The sequence below is a fragment of the Passer domesticus genome, chromosome 13 (assembly GCF_036417665.1).
Source record: "Passer domesticus isolate bPasDom1 chromosome 13, bPasDom1.hap1, whole genome shotgun sequence".
Taxonomy (NCBI): domain Eukaryota; kingdom Metazoa; phylum Chordata; class Aves; order Passeriformes; family Passeridae; genus Passer; species Passer domesticus.
In genome coordinates, this window is record NC_087486.1 from 16,054,033 (window position 1) to 16,073,394 (window position 19,362).

At 55.4% G+C, this 19,362-nt stretch overlaps 4 protein-coding genes across 4 annotated transcripts in view; all 4 read left to right on the forward strand.

The window, feature by feature from the left end:
* LOC135280372 (protocadherin gamma-C5-like) overlaps positions 1-19,362 on the forward strand; it is a 281,155-nt gene that overhangs the window by 31,671 nt on the left and 230,122 nt on the right. The window lies entirely within an intron of this gene.
* LOC135280357 (protocadherin gamma-B5-like) lies at positions 2,556-7,032 on the forward strand. The gene is made up of 2 exons (XM_064388178.1): positions 2,556-5,345; positions 6,805-7,032. Exons 1-2 carry the CDS (start codon positions 2,571-2,573, stop codon positions 7,030-7,032), a joined length of 3,003 nt encoding a protein of 1,000 aa, XP_064244248.1. The 5' UTR covers positions 2,556-2,570.
* On the forward strand, positions 7,089-9,924 carry LOC135280009 (protocadherin gamma-A10-like). Its single transcript, XM_064387689.1, has one exon. It carries the CDS (start codon positions 7,095-7,097, stop codon positions 9,627-9,629), a length of 2,535 nt encoding a protein of 844 aa, XP_064243759.1. The 5' UTR covers positions 7,089-7,094; the 3' UTR covers positions 9,630-9,924.
* Positions 15,818-18,969, forward strand: LOC135280008 (protocadherin gamma-B5-like). Its single transcript, XM_064387688.1, has one exon. The coding sequence runs from the start codon at positions 16,019-16,021 to the stop codon at positions 18,596-18,598; it is 2,580 nt and encodes an 859-aa protein (XP_064243758.1). The 5' UTR covers positions 15,818-16,018; the 3' UTR covers positions 18,599-18,969.

Below are 19,362 nucleotides of genomic sequence, written 5' to 3' on the forward strand. Positions count from 1 at the left end.
ATGAGCGGTGTCCCCTGTAATGGGAGATCATCACCACACAGCCGTGCTGCCTGGCAGGGAGATTTCAGAAAAGAAATATGGCAGCTGCCACTGGCTTTATGGGATACATTATTTGGCTCAGAGTGAAATTGCATCAACCAGGAAAGGGCTGAATGAGACTCCTTGTAACCACAACTGGCTTTGCTTGATAGAGGAGCCAGGGAAAAGACCTTTGCACATCACTCTGCTCCTTGGAGGGTTTCCTAGCGGAATTCTTCCCCAGCTCTGGCAAGTTTCTAATTCCTATCTGAAACCTCTTTATCTAAATTATATCTCCCTGGAATGTTGCAACAGAGAGTTTGTTCAAGGTTGTATCAACACTTCCTTCTAGGCATTTTTTCCCTGGATGGTCATGCTTCTGTTTCCCTGGATCTGGACACTGCTTTTGCATTAGAAGTTGTGAGTGGAGTTTTTTTCAGGAAATACGTACTTTGGTCACCTAAGAAAAAATTCTATGTGTGAGGATGAAGCAACATAGGGTAAAAGAGAGCCTGTTCCACTTTCTCAGAGAACGTAGCTTGACCAAGAGGCCCATGATGAAGCCTTTAAAGTCAGGGTTTCTTACCATATGTTTGTTTAATTAGTAGAGGCAAAAATTCATTTGCCAAGGCCTTGTTCTTTAGTGTCTGGTTAGTCACATTGTAGCTGGTGAGAAAGGCAGGAGATGCAAGTGGCAGACCCTTGAGTTCCAATTCTGAGTGAACAGATGTAAACGTGGCCTTAGAGTAAGTCACAATTTTGTGTTTGTGTGATAAAAGAGCGGAAGAGATTCCTCTAAGTGAATGGTTTGCTGACTACATCACTGTTGGATAACCATCCCACATTTAGTTTTCCATTTATCATTCCTGTGCTTTTGAATAATTACATTTTTGTCAGAATGGTGGTGATCAGGTAGCTGTATCTCCTTTATGTGCATGATGATGAAGCATTATCTTCTTACGAGGTATTTTTATTAATGACAAAATCATAAACAAGTCTGAAATTTGGATAGGGTTTGAGAGAAATAAGAATGATAACATATGCGTAGAATAATTTATAAATGGGTAGAATGGTTTATAATTCCTGTGGAAGCACTGGTGCATTTCCAAAACCAGAACCCAATACCATATAGTCCAAAGTAAGACTTCACAGTCTCACTTGCTCGTTCAGACACTGGTGACTTTCAGGGGCCTTGTAAAAGATTTTTGTAAGGCAGTGATATGAGAATGCACCTGTGTATTCCAGGAGTCCACTATCTCCCTCAGAGAGGCCAGTCACAGATATTTTGGGTTTGTTTTGGGGGTTTTTGGTGGATTTTTTTTTTTGTAATTTCTAAATACTCAGAAACGAGGGAGTGATTTGAGCTTCTGCTTTGCAAAAAAGTCCTCATGAGGAACATGAACAGATCCCCACCCATTGCTGTCTCCAAGTGGGTAACAGGCACAAAAAAGACCAAGGAGCCTTATTCCACAGCAGCAATCACCTCCAGAGCCCTTCTGCCAAGCTCCGGAGCACAGGACAGGTTGCAGAGCACAGATGGCCAGTCCCACCAACCTGGAGATTGTTCTTATTTCTTGGGGACTGCAGGACTACAGCATTCTCCTCTGTCTGATTTCCTACACTGTGCAGACTTGCATTTCTCAGAGTAGGGAACAATCAGCACCATGTGGGGCAGCGGGAGGTTTTTTGAGTTGGCTTCTTTGATTTATTAAGGGCCAGCATTGTAGTTCTGAAGAAAGCAATATCTGGAGCTTAGTAAAGTCACCCAGTAGAATTAAAAGACACCTAGCAACCCTCTGAAGTCAGTGAAACCTCTGGGATTCAGTGAGTTTCCAGTTTGTCTGGGCATGAGATTTGAAGAGAGAGTTGTGGCTGAGAAACTCAAGATCATAGACCCAAGATACCTTCCTCAATAAGGTCATATTTGGAGTTTTGTATGAATTTTGTATTTGGATTTGTGTATGAATCATCAGAAATCCCTGTAAAATTTTCAGTTGATCATGCTGTAGTTAGATGGACTGAACCAGATGTTAGGGCCTTTATCTAGAAGCTCTCCAAATTAAAGCAGGGGAAATATTGTAAAAATTCTTATGACAAGCTTTGAAGTTTTAACCGTCCACCAAGACCATCAAGGGTTTCTCCACATTAAAGCGTAGTGGGTGCCAGGATGTGCAGAGTGCAGAGCCTGCCTGGCCTTGTGCTTTGCTTTCCTTTGGCAGGTATGTGCAGTGACACAGGTCTGAGTGCAGGTCCACTACCTTTGAAATTAACATCTCTCCCTCAATGTTAATTGTTGCTCAGAATCAGAACCAGACCTGAGGATTTCAGAGTAATGTGAAGTCATGTGTGTGGGCCTCAGTGTCGTCTGTGGGCAGGAAGGTGAAATATCAGGAAAGATTGAAAAGATTTGCAAGCTTGGTATGAAGAGATAGAGAGGGCTTGGGAAAGAGATACAACTGGGTATCGTAAATTCATATTTTGGCTGTCTCTTCTTGTTGCGAGCGCGCAGGGATTGTTCCCATGAGCGGGAAGATGCCTCACACGCATTGGAAATGAACTTGGAGAAGGCGGCTGCAGTGGCGCGGCGGCGCCTCCGGGTGTCGCTGTTGGCCGCCGCCGAGCGGCGCTGGAGCCGCCGCCGCCGCCGCCGCAGCGTCCTGCCCCCGCAGGCTGCTCGCTCGCCCGGCGCCGGCCACAGCGGCAGCGGCACCGCCGCCAGCAGCAGCGGCGAGAGGCGGCGAGAGGCGGCGAGAGGCGGCGCGGCGAGCTCGCAGCCTTTGAGCGGTGTGTGTTGCGGGCGGCGAGAGCGGCTGGAAGGGAGGCAGGGCAGCGGCAGGAGGCAGGAGCGCGGCGAGCGCTGCGGGCAGAGAATGGCGGTGAGGCGGCGGCAGAGGCTTGGGCCGGGCGGCGGGCGAGCGCTGCTGGCCGCGGTGCTGCTGTGCGTGTGGGGCCGGGCGGCGGCCGAGCGGGTCCGCTACGCCATCCCCGAGGAGCTGGGCAGAGGCTCGCTCGTGGGGCCGCTGGCGCGGGACCTGGGGCTCAGCGCGGACGAGCTGCCGGCGCGCAAGCTGCGGCTGAGCGACGAGAAGCAATACTTCACGGTGAATGAGGAGAACGGGAACCTGTACGTGAATGAGAGGCTGGACCGGGAGGAGATGTGCGGCGACTCGGCGACCTGCTCTGTCAGCTTCGAGGCGCTGGTGCACAACCCGCTGAACGTCTTCCGCGTCGAAGTATCCATCGCGGACGTGAATGACAACGCCCCAACCTTCAGCAAGGCTGCCCTGGACCTCGAGATTGGTGAATGGATTCCTCCTGGGACTGGTTTTCCACTTGAGGTGGCTCATGATGCAGATGTGGGCAGCAATTCGCTGCTGACTTACCAGCTCACCAGCAACCCGTCCTTCTCTCTTGCCATGAAGGATAGCCCGGACGGAAGCAAGCCAGAAATAATTCTGGAGAGAGCCTTGGACCGAGAGAAGCAGAGTTCTTTTGAGCTGGTGCTGACGGCAGTTGATGCCGGGGACCCTGTGAGGTCCGGGACTGTCCAGATTCGGGTCAACGTGACGGACGCCAACGATAACAGACCCATATTCGAGCAGGACCGGTACCACGTGAGGCTGCGAGAGGACACGCCACCAGGCTCAGCAGTACTGAACCTGTCAGCCTCAGACGCCGACGCCGGCACCAACGCCCGCATCACCTACAGCTTCGGGGAAATGACAATCAAGGCACTTCAGAAGTTCGTGATCGATGCAGAGAGTGGGTCTGTCACACTGCAGGAGGCTTTGGACTTTGAGGAGACGAGCGTGTATAACCTAGCTGTGGAGGCGAAGGATGGAGGGGGTTTGGCAGCACACTCCAAGGTGGAGGTGGAGGTGCTGGATGTGAACGACAATGCGCCCGAGATCACATTACTGTCGCTGTCGAGCCCGGTGCCAGAGGATGCCCCGACTGGCACCGTGGTGGCTGTGCTGAAAGTTCGGGATCGGGACTCTGGCGAGAACGGTCAGGTGTCGTGCGAGCTGTCGGGAGAGGCGCCGCTGTCGATCGTGGTGTCGTCGGGCGGATTGTACAAGGTGGTGACGACGGGCGCGCTGGACCGGGAGCAGGCGTCGGAGCATGGCGTGACGGTGGTGGCCCGGGACCGGGGCAGGCCGGCGCTGTGGAGCAGCAGGGAGCTGGTGCTGGAGGTGTCGGACGTGAACGACAACGCGCCGGTGTTCGAGGAGGCGGCGTACAGCGCGTACGTGGCGGAGAACAACGCGGCGGGCGCGCTGGTGCTGCGCGTGCAGGCGCGGGACGCGGACGCGGGCGCCAACGGGCGCGTGAGCTACTGGCTGGCGGGCGGCAGCGCGGGCGCGGCGGGCGCGGCGCCGCTCGTGTCGGTGGAGGCGCGGAGCGGCGCGCTGTACGCGCAGCGCTCCCTGGACTACGAGCAGTGCCGCGAGTTCACGGTGGCCGTGCGGGCGCAGGACGGCGGCTCGCCGGCGCGCAGCTCCACGGCCACGGTGCGCGTCTTCGTGCTGGACCGCAACGACAACGCGCCCAGGGTGCTGTGGCCGGCGGCGGCGGGAGAGGCTGCGGGAGGGGCGGCGACGCCTTTCGAGGTGGTGCCGCGTTCGGCCGAGGCCGGCTACCTGGTGGCCAAGGTGGTGGCGGTGGACGCGGACGCGGGGCGCAACGCGTGGCTGTCGTACGAGCTGGTGCAGGCGTCGGAGCCGGCGCTGTTCCGCGTGGGGCTGCACAGCGGCGAGGTGCGCACGGCGCGCGCCGTGTCCGAGCGGGACGCGGCCAAGCAGCGTGTGGTGGCCGTGGTGAAGGACCACGGGCAGCCGGCGCTGTCGGCCACGGCCACGCTGCACGTGGTGCTGGCCGAGAGCTTGCAGGAGGCGCTGCCGGAGCTGAGCGAGCGGCCGGCGGGCGCCGAGGAGGAGGCGGCGGCGGCGGCCGAGCTGCAGTTCTACCTGGTGCTGGCGCTGGCGCTGCTGTCGGCGCTCTTGGTGCTGAGCGTGGCGCTGGCCGTGCTGGCGCGGCTGCGCCGGGCCGGGCCGCCCGCCGTGCTGCGCTGCCTGGGCGCGCAGCGCTTCTCGCTGGCCGGCGCCGCCTTCCCGGCCGACTTCTGCGAGGGCACCTTGCCCTACTCCTACAACCTGTGCGTGGCGGCGCCGGCCCGCGCCGTGCCCGAGGCCGCTTGGCCGCCGCCGCCGCCACCGGTGCCCGTCCTGTCGGCGGAGGAACTGCTGGGCGGCGATTCCTGCGAGAAGCCGAGCCTGAGTAGCAACGCCCTGACGGGAGAGCCGCCCGCCAATCCCGATTTACCTCAGGTCTGTAATTTCGCACGCACTTCTTCTGTAATCCTTTTCCACGAGCGTGGTGGTGGCCGGAGGCTCTTTAGTTTATTTCTTTGTTGGGACTCTTGTTGCCGTTTCGTATTTCCGTGATTTATGTGATTATGTCCCGTGTCTATTTTGGCAGCAGCCCACGCGTTATGGCACTTCCTTCCTCTTGGGATTTGGTGAAACTCTTATTTCTCTTCTTCTTTATCTTCTGTTAAGTTTCTATGACAAAATTATGCCTAGCATTCTGCTGTTGTCTTTAGTGTTTTGAAGGTTAAGAAACAGAGTTTCTTTTCCTTTTTTGGTTGTTTTTTCTCGACGCAGTATACTTGAACCTGATAGATAACTAGGAAAGAAGCCGTTGATGAATGTAGTTTTGATATTATAGTACCAAAGGAAATTTGAATGTGGCTTCCTGAATATAGAATTTATGCATCTGTTATGTGTCCTAATATCTTTTGTGAAAATAATGCCATAGAAACGGTCACACAGTCCAGACAGGATGATTTGATATTTGTAAAATAAAAAAAAAAAATTAAAAAAAAGGAAGGAAAAACTTAAACAAAGAAAACAGAGTGCCGAAAATATCTTCAAAAACACAAAAAGCATCTCCAAAGCATTAGTTTTTTTTAATTTCAAACTCTAGTTTTAGTTTTTTATTCCCCTTTCTTTATCATATAACCTGAAGATAATTATTTAAGATATGTTTAGTATTTCGTTTGGGGTTTTTTTACTTGTTCTGAAATTTCCCCCCAAGCCAGAATGCATGGACTTGATCACATAGGAGGTCTTTTTTGACATGAAGGACTCTATTGTTTTATGGCTCATTGCTCTCTTCTTCTTCTGAGTTACACTACACAGGAGAACCCGGCGTTAGTGCACCGTGTAGTGTGTAAAGGTGTGAGGGGCAAATCCGAAATGGTGTCTGGTGAATAGGGTGAAGTCAGGGGGCTTCAGAGCAGTCTGGGATATGGAGCTCGAATATAGTATGGTCCAAAATTTTAGTGTTGTCCCTATACTGTGGAATGCAGGGAGTAAATATTTTGATTGTTCATACTTATTTCTGATGGTACATTGAGCTGCTTTAATCTGCCGAATGAGTGAAGAGAAAGTCCTTGAAGACTATATTACAAGTAGGTCTAAAGAGTTGTGCAGTTGCACGAAGGATGTTTAGCTTTGGGGTCTACGGAAATAATATTATCAATACTCTGAATGCCATATTCTGAGAATGTATTTGATCACAATTATTTAAAGTTTTTCGGTGAGGCAGAAATACCACAACCCAAAAAGCTGTATTAAATGCGTCTAGTGATTAGCTGGATGATCGAATAAGAGATCGGCTGGAGAAAAGCCGAGGCAGGACGGGACCCCACGACTCTGAAGCGACTGTCCCCTTCCTGCGACCTGCCCGTGAGCAAAGCAGATCCACAGCGCTCGGTGCCTGCAGTGCCGGGCGGAGGCTGCGGGCGCCGCTGTTGACCGAGAGGAGCGAGAGGAAGCTCGGAGCGCTGCAGCCCCGCCCGCTGCGGACCCGCTCGATCGCTCCCGCACTCTGACTCGCCGCATTCCTGGGTCGGAAGCCCGGCGATCTGCGATCGTCCCCACAGTGCGGATTCGTGCAGGAGGAGAGGAGAAAGAAGCTACGACAGGGTGGGGTGAGCAGAGAGTCCTGTAGGAAACCTCAGCAAGCACGGGGACCAGACCTGCATGTGGCGGTGGGGAGACGCTGCGGAGGAGATGTGCGCGGCGGGGAGGCGCTGGGGCCGGCGGCAGCGAGCTCTGCTCGGGGCCGTCCTGCTGGCGGCGTGGCAGGCGGCGTGGGGGCAGCTGCGCTACTCGGTGCCCGAGGAGATGCCCAAGGGCTCGTTCGTGGGCGACGTGGCCAAGGACCTGGGGCTGCAGCTTTCGGAGATCCGAGATCGCGGCGTTCGCTTTGTAGAAAGAGGTAGGACGCAGTATTTTGCTGTGCACGGGAAGACGGGACATTTAGTGACGGCGGAGAGGATCGACAGAGAGCAGCTGTGCCGGCTGGAGAAATGCGTGCTGCGCTGTGAGCTGATAGTGGAGGGGGAAATGAAGGTTTATGAAATCGAAGTGGAAATCACGGACATTAACGACAACTCCCCCAGCTTCAAGGAAAACGAACTAGAACAGAGGATGAGCGAGGCGACAGCCCCACGGTCGCGGTTTCCCCTGCCAGACGCCCATGATCCTGACTCGGGCCGGAATTCCCTGCAGAGCTACGAGCTGAGCGGCGACGAGCACTTCTCGCTGGCCGTGCAGGCGGGCCCCGGCGGCGATCAGCGTCCCGAGCTGGTGCTGGCCAAGGCGCTGGACCGGGAGGAGGCGGCGTTTCACGAGCTGGTGCTGAGGGCGAGGGACGGCGGCGATCCGGCACGGACGGGCACGGCTCGGATCCGCGTGACCGTGGTGGATGCGAACGACAACGCGCCCGTGTTCAGCCAGGCGGAGTACACGGTGCGGGTGCCCGAGGACGTGCCCGTGGGCTCTGTCCTCGTCACCGTCACGGCCATTGATGCCGACGAAGGGCTGAATGGACAAGTCAAATACAGTTTACACAGAATTTCAATAGAGGCATCCGAACTTTTTCACCTTGAAACAAAGACAGGAGAAATAACCCTTAAGGAGAATTTAGACTTCGAGGAAACTTCCTCATTTGAAATGGAGGTGCAGGCACGGGACGACGGAGCACTATTCGATGCTGCCAAAGTCACGATCTCCGTGACAGATGTCAACGACAATGCCCCAGAACTGACAGTATCATCAGCATTGACTGAGATCAGTGAAGACGCCCCTTCGGGGACAGTGGTAGCCCTTTTGCACGTACATGATCGAGACTCGGGGGCTAACGGCCAGGTGCGCTGCTCGCTCGCCGATGACGTCCCGTTCCGCCTTCAAAGCTCGCAGGGCAATTACTACAGCGTGGTGACAGCGAGCGAGCTGGACCGGGAGCAGGTGTGGGAGTACAACGTGACGGTGCGGGCGGCGGACGGCGGGTCGCCGTCGCTGCAGAGCAGCGCGGTGCTGGCGCTGCGGGTGCTGGACGTGAACGACAACGCGCCGGTGTTCTTGGAGGAGCGCTACAGCGCGCGGCTGGCGGAGAACAACGCGGCGGGCGCGCTGGTGCTGACGGTGCGCGCCACGGACGCGGACTGGGGGCAGAACGCGCGCGTGCGCTACCGGCTGGCGGAGGGGCGGGTGCGGGGCGCGCCGCTGTCGTCGTACGTGTCGGTGCAGGCGGAGACGGGCGCGCTGTACGCGCTGCGCTCCTTGGACTACGAGCAGGTGCGCGAGCTGCAGCTGTGGGTGCGGGCGGAGGACGGCGGCGCGCCGGCGCTGAGCAGCAACGTGTCGGTGCGGCTGCTGATCGTGGACGAGAACGACAACGCGCCGCAGGTGCTGTACCCGCCGGCGGGCGCAGCGGCGGGCTCGGGCGCGGCGTGGTCGGGCGTGGAGCTGGCGCCGCGCCGGTCGGAGGCCGGCGCGCTGGTGGCCAAGGTGGTGGCGGTGGACGCGGACGCGGGGCAGAACGCGTGGCTGTCCTACGAGCTGGCCAAGGCCACGGAGCCGGGGCTGTTCCGCGTGGGGCTGCACAGCGGCGAGGTGCGCACGGCGCGCTCGCCGCTGGCCCGCGACGCGGCGCGCCACAGCCTGGTGGTGCTGGTGCGGGACCACGGGCGGCCGGCGCTCTCGGCCACGGCCACGCTGAGCGTGGTGCTGGCCGAGAGCGTGGCCGAGCTGCTGGCCGAGCTGGGCAGCGCGGCCGACGAGGCGGCGGCGCCGGGCGAGCCGGCCGCCAGCCTGACGCGCTGGCTCGTGCTGGCCGTGGCCGCCGTGTCGTGCCTCTTCGTGGCCTTCCTGCTGCTGCTGCTGGCGCTGCGCCTGCGCCGCTGGCACCGCCAGCACCTGCTGCCGGCCGACAGCGGCGCCCTGCGCGGCGTGCCCGTGTCGCACTTCGTGGGCATCGACGGCGTGCGCGCCTTCCTGCAGTCCTACTCGCACGACGTGTCGCTCACGGCCGACTCGCGCAAGAGCCAGCTGCGCTTCTCGGCCGCCAGCTGCTGCGACACCCTCCCGGCCCGCCCGCCGCCCGACGAGCCCGCGCCGCTGCTCGGGGACCAGGACCCCGCCGGCGCCCTGCCCGCGCCTTCTGCCCCTCCCTCGGTGAGTTTCTCTCTCCAGGTTTTCCCCGCGACGCTTTCTTCTGATGCTCCCCTGCCCTTTCCCCGCCGTGTCCCCTGTCTTGCATAGGTGAATTTGTTTTAAGTATAGTAAGTCTTTTTTTCGACGAAATTCTGAAGGCTGGTGCACTCTGCTGTCGTCATGTGAACACGGGGTAGGTTCTCCCCCGTGCCTCCCAGTTAGTGAAGAAGGAAGGAGGGACAGGGTTACTGCTGTCAGACTGTTGCTTAGGTTGTAGGTTTGGGTATTGATCAGGTTGCAGGTGTTGTTCCCCTGTATGAGCTGTGCTGTGTAGAGTCTGTGTTCCTGTTAGTATTCGATCTTCTGAAGGGATGGAACCCATTATGGAGAAATAGAACTTTTTCGGAGGTTCATGGGTCTTCCCAATAGCACATGAGCTTGAATAGGTAGAATGTGTCTTGAACAAAATGCTGATGGTTTTGCATGGAACCTCTCTGCACATCGCTTCCAGTGTTTATCATTGTCCATGAGACATGGTGGAGGTCAGCAGGAAGTGTTTGTGTCATGCCTGCTTTGGTCTGTGTCCCCAAGAGAGGATTGGACCAGGCAAGAAGTGGTCCTGGTGATGTCTGTGTGCCTGTCATGAGGATGAAGGATCCTCTCGAAGTTGTGCCACTTTGAAAAGCCTGTGGGGGGCGGCATGTGGAGGAGGAAATGCAGGAGGAAATGGCAGAACTGCTTTGGTTTTCTCTTGCTTTTTTAATGTAGAGCTATGTCAGATGAGCCGGATGAAGCTTGGCTGTAAAATATTTAGCATGGGAAGAGAATTGGCTGGATGGGAAGGAGAGATTGAAGGTGCAGGCAGAGCTGCAAGGTGGGCATAATTCCCTGTGAGCAGCTATTCAGTGACTTGGTGTCCCTTGGAAGACTGCTCAGCTTTTCCTTTGAGGCCTAAGAAGTGTCTCCACAGAACTTCAGTGAGCAGCAAATGTAGCTTGCAGAGCACAGAGCTGTAGAGATAGCTGTGTGAAATTGGTGGTGGGAAGAGAAATGGTGTGGGGAAGTGGGCCTGCGCTGTCACATGTTTTTAAGATATTTGGGTGCAAGGACAGCATGGATGGTGTGAAGGGTTGGAAATCTGAGTGCTGTGAGCCGTGCGTGAATGCCTGCTGCAAGAGTCAAGGGAATGTTTTCCTCCATTCCCTGTCTGTGTCCTGTCTTTAGGATGAAGCCATGTAAGGTTCTTCTTCCCAAAGGAATTGTCTAGAAGATCTGTATTGCTGCTGCATGGAGAACCCTGGCAGGTTCTTGCTCAGTATTTTCATGTCACCATGATTGTGTCACTTCAAAGCTTGATTTTGTATTTATGACAGATGCTGTATGGGAATTGCAAGCTGTGTATTCAGTGCCTGTAAACCATGTCATCAATCATTTGCTCTGAGTTATATAACCCAGAAGAGAGTTGGGAGTTCTTCAATTCTGCCGTTGTTTACGTTCTGTTTCATTCTTCTGATTCTCTGAAGATGGTTCTTTCCTGTTTATAGGTGTAAAGAGACAGATTAATAGAGTCGTTTCTTGAAAATATCTCTGTAATAAATGCTTTTTCTTTTTGCCTCGCTATGGTGAGATGTCAAATATTATCCATGATAAGAAGATCGAGTCTGAGCAACTTTCCTTTTTTTGGTGTCTCTCTAAATTGTGATGATCCATGCTAACCATGGGAGCTGTGCAGTGTTAGTGGGGAGTGTTGGGGCTGTGGTGTGTGAGGAGTCCTGGTGGAGACATGGCATGTGTTTTGTTGATGGCCAGGGCTATTGCTGGCCTTCTGAAAATGAGTCAGGAGGAGTCTGATGATTTTCAGTAGTGTGGTTTGGACTCCAATGGCCTGGTTTGGGTTCCATGTTCCTTTGCCCATCAAGAGTGGTCGTCACACATCCTTTGAGGAGTCCATGTGCTGAAGAATGGTGATGTTGCCTTGGAGGTGATACTTGGATGTGTGGGTCTTTGACAGAGCTGGCAATAATTTATGGCTTATATGACATTTCCCACTTGTTGAAATAATGGGGAGGAACAGAATAATCTTAGTTGTGATGCTTGGGCTCTGGGAATCTGTGCACATGAGTTTTCTTCTAATGATGTCTGAATGCAAAATTTGTTTTCATGGTATGTTTGGACAGAGAGAAGAAGTCTGTGTATCCAGAGACAGGGCTGGTGCTGGAGTTCACTGTGATGCAGTTCAAAATGCATGAATGAATTGTGTCCACTTCTGATTGTACTAGTAGTTGGATGAGGCCCACAGCTGTGGTTCCAAGCTTTTTCTTTCTCTTTGTATGCAAGGAAATGGCAGTGTGGGGTGTGTGTAGTGAGCTCCTGTGTGAGGCCTCCTGTGGATGGGTTACAGTCCAGTTTCCTGTGCTGTGTATATACTGCAGTTGACCCAGTCTGAAATGTGAGGCCATGATTGATCCTCTTCTGGTGTTTTCCCTTTCCTGTCTAGGTTGATCCGATTTATTTGTGTTGGGTTGTTGTTGGGTTGCTTGTATTTTTGTCAAGGAGTAAAGCTGATGCTCATTGTGCCTGGCAATCCTGCAAACCCCAAAACATATAATTGTCCAGGAGGGAGAGTATCTCTCCTCCATCCCTTGAGGCTGTACATGTAATCATGTTATCCTAGAAACACAGAGTCATAGAATGCGTTGTGTTGCAAAGGACCTCAAAGATGCTCTTGTTCCAGCTCCTCTGCCATGGGCAGGGACATCTTCCAGCAGAGCAGGTTGCTCAGAGCCCCACCCAGCCTGACCTTGAATATTTCATCCAAGAAATAGAATTTCGTGAATGGATGTTTCCCCAGGGTGTTGTTTTCTCTGTGGCCATGATGGAACTTATGTTTTGATAGGTGTTGATGGTGAAACTGCAGGCTGTGAATGCAGAGTTAGGAGGGTGAGAGCTCAGTTCTGTGCCAGGTAAATCAGTGACTGAGTGTGGGTTTGGCAGAGGAATGGTTTGATTTCATGCTTGGTGCCAAAGGCAGTGCCATTGCTGTTCTGATCCTGGTTTATCTGGCATCAAAGACAGTGACAGTCTTCCAGTGGTAACTTTTGCCACAGTAAGTGTTTGTGTAGAACCTTCATTCTTGTCTAAAGTGCCAATTAATCCTGTGTGCAACCTCCATTATCCATCTGTATCTTTATGCAGCCTTGTGATATAGAGTTTCTTCAGAGTTGTAATTCCGCTTTCTTTCAGGCCTTTGTTTCCAGGGAGGTTGCAGCTCATTTTCACAATTCTGGTCAGTACTTTTAAATATGAAACAGTGACTGTTGTTTTTCAGTACATCTTTACTGCAGCCACCTAGGAGAAAATTGTGTATGTGGGGAATACAAACAACAGGAAGAAGCAGCAATAAGAGAATCTGTTGTAATTTGTCAGAAGATTTAGCTTGAGAAAGAGGCCAGTGAGAAGCTTTTAAAAATGATGGATTCATAACTGTGCAAGGTGAGCAGGCCATGCAGTCGAAGAAGTTGCTGTGGTGAGGACTAATTATTGAAATGAACCCCCCTATCCTGCTGTGCTGTGTAAATCCTCCATGCCACACTTGCACCTTGGGACCTCAGTGACTTCCAGGTGCTCTCAGGGATGGATTTTAAGGCCTGCAATCAAGGCCCAGCAGTCTTCACTGTGAGCATCTCTGACTCCTTGATGTCTTCTAATGCTTCCTTGCCTTATCTGGTTCATGTTTTGGAGTTTTCTGCAGCTTTTTTGTTTTTCCTTGATTTACACAGTATGTGGGATATCAACAACCCATTGTTTTTGAGCAATGTATGGTGTGTTAATGTCCCCTGCACTTCCTGCAGTGGGAGTGGATGACAGCAGATATGAGAGTGACTTTGTGTTCTGTTCCTGTTGGGAGAAATAGATGTAAATATGATATTTGTCGATGTTGCATCTCTGTGGAAAAAAGAGCATGTGATAAAGCTGGAGAGAAGATTCCCTCAAGGCCAATGATTTAATGAACCATTCTCCATTGGATGACTGCTGATCTTTCAGTAGGGTTGTTTATCATTTGTGTACTTTAGAATCCTTCAGTTCCTTATCATAATGGAGGTGAGCAGAGAATGGCACCTCCCTTCTGGCTGTGGCTGCAGTGCATTATCATCTCATGGTAGATTTGAGCAGTGAGGAGAGGGCCACAATCCAAACCTCAGAGTGGCCTGGCATGGAAGAAAAAGCAGACAGGGGAGCTGTGTGTGTGAGGCTGGAGAAGAACTCGGTCATTGCCTTGCTTGTCACATGTCACAGAGAACCCCAGGCTGTGCCTGATGGAGTCCAGTGTGATTTGAGTTCCTTCTGTAGGGCAAGGGAGAGCTACAAAATGTTATTGCATCTGTCCATTTCCTTGTGTTTCTAACTCTTGCATTGCTTGTGGTCATGAGCTCAGCCTCAGGGTGTCTGATCTCATGGGGAAGGTCTCCTCTGTCCCAGCTGCCCGAGTGCAGGTGCAGTTCCCACCCCCACCTGTGGTGTTGACAGCTGTACAGAGGAAGGGTTTCATGAGCACGTCTGCTCACCCAGAACATTTTGTCTGTGTTGTGCTAATGCAGAAGCATCTGTGCTGCAGCTGTCAAAGTGCAGAGTGAGCACCCAGCCCAGGCAAGGTTGCCATGCACAGCCCAGGGCCAGTGGGAGAAGGTGTGCAGTGTCCCCCAGGCCATCAGCCAGGGGAACGTGCTGGGCAATGAGCTGGAGGCTGTGCCATGGCTGAGGAACAGGCTGGAGAGTCACCTCCAGAGAGTTCTGGACAGTGGCTCCACCTGCAGGTGGGAAGCAGTGAGTGGTGCTGTCCCTCGGGGGCCCTGACTGGGCCCAGCTCTGCTCAGCACCTTGCTGGCCCATGGGGCTGAGTGCCCCTTCAGGCAGTTTGCAGCTGACTGCAACTGGAGTTGATTCACGGGAGGGCAGAGGTGGCAGCCAGGGATGGGCTGGAGAAGTGGCCCCGTGCAAGCATCATGGAATGGATGAAAGTGCAAGGTCGTGCAGCTGGGGAGGGGCAATCCCCAGTTTAAAGAGAGAGTGGGGGACAGGGAAGAGCTTTGCAGAGAAGTGCTTTGGGCTATTGGTGGGTGATAAGGTGGGACATGAGCTGCCAGTGGGCACCTGCTGCTGGAATTGTGTCCTGCACTGCATGACAAGCACTCTGCCCAACAGGTCGAAGGAGGTCCTTCCTCCGTCTCTTAACTGTTTTTGTGAGACTCTAGACCACAGGCAGATCATGGGCCAATATCCCAATGGATGTGCTAGAGTTCCCCGAAGGATCATAGAGGTGGCCTTAAGTTTGTTTGCAGTGTGGAAGAACTGAAGGTGGTTAGGTCTTCAATCAAAGTGAAATGATAGCTCTGCATAGACTTTTGAAATTATTTATAAACAAGCCTGTAGGAAAAATAGTGCAGCCCTTTTTATGTCCAGTGATCACAGGACAGCAGAATGTTGTTTTCCACTAAAAGAAGGGAGGTTTTGATTCAGAGAAAGCTTCTTATTGTGAGTTATGTGAAAATAGAAGATATTTCCCTGTGAAATTTTGGACATGCTTCCATCGTTCAAGTCTAGCCAGAAGTGTTCCTGCTCATGTCAGAGCTGTGGAGTAAATGGCCTCTAGTGAAAAGTTTGAGTTGGAAACTGAAAATATTGTTTGTGTCTTTGAAGGACTAAGTGTTCCTTTGCACTTTCCATTGTCAGGTGCTGAGATATGGAGATGCAGATGAAGCAAGTTTAATGAGTGAGAAAGAAAAGAGTAAATGTTATTCTGCTATCTTGGAATAGGGGGATTCTTACATTGCTTTAGATTGATCTACATCTCCAAGTAATTTGTCCTAGATAATGAAAGGACAATATCAAGACAAGTGTGAAAAAGATATTGAAGTCTTCCCAATATTATTGTTTATTACTGGTTTTAATGACCCGTGATCTTATTAAGAGCAGGTGAATTAAATTCTTTACTACCCTGCCATGAATATTTGCTTCTGACTGTTCTGTGTGACTCAAAAGAGTGCCCTGAGAGCGCCCGACAGCACATGTGAGACAGAAAGGCCTCGGGGTGGCCTCAGTCGGGAGCTGGTGGCGGTGCGGGCAGGCGGGAGAGCCCCGGGGCCGGTGCCGCCGCTGAGCCCCGCCCAAAGCCGGGCCCCCCTGAGCGCGGCGCTCCGGCGGCTGCAGTGGCGCGGCGGCGCCTCCGGGTGTCGCTGTTGGCCGCCGCCGAGCGGCGCTGGAGCCGCCGCCGCCGCCGCAGCGTCCTGCCCCCGCAGGCTGCTCGCTCGCCCGGCGCCGGCCACAGCGGCAGCGGCACCGCCGCCAGCAGCAGCGGCGAGAGGCGGCGAGAGGCGGCGAGAGGCGGCGCGGCGAGCTCGCAGCCTTTGAGCGGTGTGTGTTGCGGGCGGCGAGAGCGGCTGGAAGGGAGGCAGGGCAGCGGCAGGAGGCAGGAGCGCGGCGAGCGCTGCGGGCAGAGAATGGCGGTGAGGCGGCGGCAGAGGCTTGGGCCGGGCGGCGGGCGAGCGCTGCTGGCCGCGGTGCTGCTGTGCGTGTGGGGCCGGGCGGCGGCCGAGCGGGTCCGCTACGCCATCCCCGAGGAGCTGGGCAGAGGCTCGCTCGTGGGGCCGCTGGCGCGGGACCTGGGGCTCAGCGCGGACGAGCTGCCGGCGCGCAAGCTGCGGCTGAGCGACGAGAAGCAATACTTCACGGTGAATGAGGAGAACGGGAACCTGTACGTGAATGAGAGGCTGGACCGGGAGGAGATGTGCGGCGAGTCGGCGACCTGCTCCGTCAGCTTCGAGGCGCTGGTGCACAACCCGCTGAACATTTTCCACGTCGAGGTGGCGATCGAGGACGTGAATGACAATTCCCCGGCCTTCAGCAAGGCTGCCCTGGACCTCGAGATTGGTGAATTAATCCCTCCTGGTGCTCGTTTTCCTTTGGAGATGGCCCATGACGCAGACGTGGGCAGCAACTCGCTGCTGACTTACCAGCTCACCAGCAACCCGTCCTTCTCTCTCGCAATTAAGGAGAGCCCGGAAGGAAGCAAGCCGGAAATAATTCTGGAGAGAGCCTTGGACCGAGAGCAGCAGAATTCTTTCGAGCTGGTGCTGACAGCAGTTGATGCCGGGGACCCTGTGAGGTCCGGGAGTGTCCAGATTCGGGTCAATGTGACGGACGCCAACGACAATGCACCCGTATTTGAACAGGACCGATACCGCGTGAGCCTGCCCGAAAACACAGCGCCGGGTTCGGAAGTACTAAAGCTGTCAGCCTCAGATGCTGACGCCGGCACCAACGCCCGCATCACCTACAGCTTCGGAAAAATGCCAGCCAAGGCACTTCAGAAGTTCGTGATAGATGCAGAGAGTGGCTCTGTCACACTGCAGGAGGCTTTGGACTTTGAGGACACGCGAGCATTTAGCTTGCCTGTGGAGGCGAAGGATGGAGGGGGTTTGGTGGCACAGTCCATGGTGGAGGTGGAGGTGCTAGACGTGAATGACAACGCGCCCGAGATCACATTACTCTCGGTGTCCAGCCCGGTGCCCGAGGACGCTCCGACTGGCACCGTGGTGGCCGTGCTGAAAGTTCGGGACCGAGACTCCGGCGAGAACGGTCAGGTGTGGTGCGAGCTGTCGGGAGAGGCGCCGCTGTCGATCGTGGCGTCGTCGGGCGGCTCGTACAAGGTGGTGACGACGGGCGCGCTGGACCGGGAGCAGGCGTCGGAGCATGGCGTGACGGTGGTGGCCCGGGACCGGGGCAGGCCGGCGCTGTGGAGCAGCAGGGAGCTGGTGCTGGAGGTGTCGGACGTGAACGACAACGCGCCGGTGTTCGAGGAGGCGGCGTACAGCGCGTACGTGGCGGAGAACAACGCGGCGGGCGCGCTGGTGCTGCGCGTGCAGGCGCGGGACGCGGACGCGGGCGCCAACGGGCGCGTGAGCTACTGGCTGGCGGGCGGCAGCGCGGGCGCGGCGGGCGCGGCGCCGCTCGTGTCGGTGGAGGCGCGGAGCGGCGCGCTGTACGCGCAGCGCTCCCTGGACTACGAGCAGTGCCGCGAGTTCACGGTGGCCGTGCGGGCGCAGGACGGCGGCTCGCCGGCGCGCAGCTCCACGGCCACGGTGCGCGTCTTCGTGCTGGACCGCAACGACAACGCGCCCAGGGTGCTGTGGCCGGCGGCGGCGGCGGCGGCGGCGGGAGAGGCTGCGGGAGGGGCGGCGACGCCTTTCGAGGTGGTGCCGCGTTCGGCCGAGGCCGGCTACCTGGTGGCCAAGGTGGTGGCGGTGGACGCGGACGCGGGGCGCAACGCGTGGCTGTCGTACGAGCTGGTGCAGGCGTCGGAGCCGGCGCTGTTCCGCGTGGGGCTGCACAGCGGCGAGGTGCGCACGGCGCGCGCCGTGTCCGAGCGGGACGCGGCCAAGCAGCGTGTGGTGGCCGTGGTGAAGGACCACGGGCAGCCGGCGCTGTCGGCCACGGCCACGCTGCACGTGGTGCTGGCCGAGAGCTTGCAGGAGGCGCTGCCGGAGCTGAGCGAGCGGCCGGCGGGCGCCGAGGAGGAGGCGGCGGCGGCGGCCGAGCTGCAGTTCTACCTGGTGCTGGCGCTGGCGCTGCTGTCGGCGCTCTTGGTGCTGAGCGTGGCGCTGGCCGTGCTGGCGCGGCTGCGCCGGGCCGGGCCGCCCGCCGTGCTGCGCTGCCTGGGCGCGCAGCGCTTCTCGCTGGCCGGCGCCGCCTTCCCGGCCGACTTCTGCGAGGGCACCTTGCCCTACTCCTACAACCTGTGCGTGGCGGCGCCGGCCCGCGCCGTGCCCGAGGCCGCTTGGCCGCCGCCGCCGCCGCCGGTGCCCGTCCTGTCGGCGGAGGAGCTGCTGGGCGGCGATTCCTGCGAGAAGCCGAGCCCCAACTGTGACCTCGTCGAGGGAGAGCCGCCCGCCGAGCCGGATGCACCGCAGGTCTGTAAAGGCTGGGTTTCTCTTTTTAAAAGTTTCCGAATGGTCGTCATTTTCCCCTGGGTATTCTCTGCATGGTCTCAGTGGGTATTCGTCATTTGTATCCCCAAGTAGCGGCAGAAGGTTTTAATTTTTCTGGGTAACATCTTCAGCTGGCAGCCTTTGATTGTAGCTCTCCGTTCGGCTAGTAGCAGCGCTTCTCAGTATTTGTCCTGCTTCTCGGAGTCGTGTTTGTGTGAGTGGCACAGTCCTGTTTCCGTGACGGACTGAATTAGGGAACGGGCTGCACCTCGTTCACGGAGAGCAGGAAGCGTTTGGTTCTTCCTTGGGCATAGGTTCAGCTTGAGGTGCGAGGTTTTGTCTTCAACACTCGAGCTCTGTACATTAGAATTTGTTACCAACATTGAATGCAGATTCGTATTTCTTTGGAAGATGAATGGCTGATTCTGTATGATTGAGTGGAGGAGAAAAAAAACTGAGAAAGCAGTGAGACCTGGTGTTGGAGCTTTTATCCTTCCTGACTGATTTGTTCAGAAAGGGTGTGCTTGGAACTCGTGTATAGCTTTACCCAAACCCGTTTTTAAAACTCTCTGTTTTGTCCCTGTTCGATTTAGAAGGGAAACGAACGTGGAAAGTTCCATTCTCCATCCTGAGTGAAAAAGGAGATTGTCGCCCGTTTTGTAGCGGGGGTTATGCATTAGTGGGACTAGATGACTTCGTTTTTGCTTCCTTGCTGGTTCTGTTTTGCTCTTCAAGATCTTTATTTCGTACAATGGTGAGAGTGTTGAAAGATTTCTGTTTCTGAGATTTTTATTTTTATATCCTCTTTTCACAATAATATTGTGAGGTTTAGTAAAAGGCGCATATATTAAGAGCAG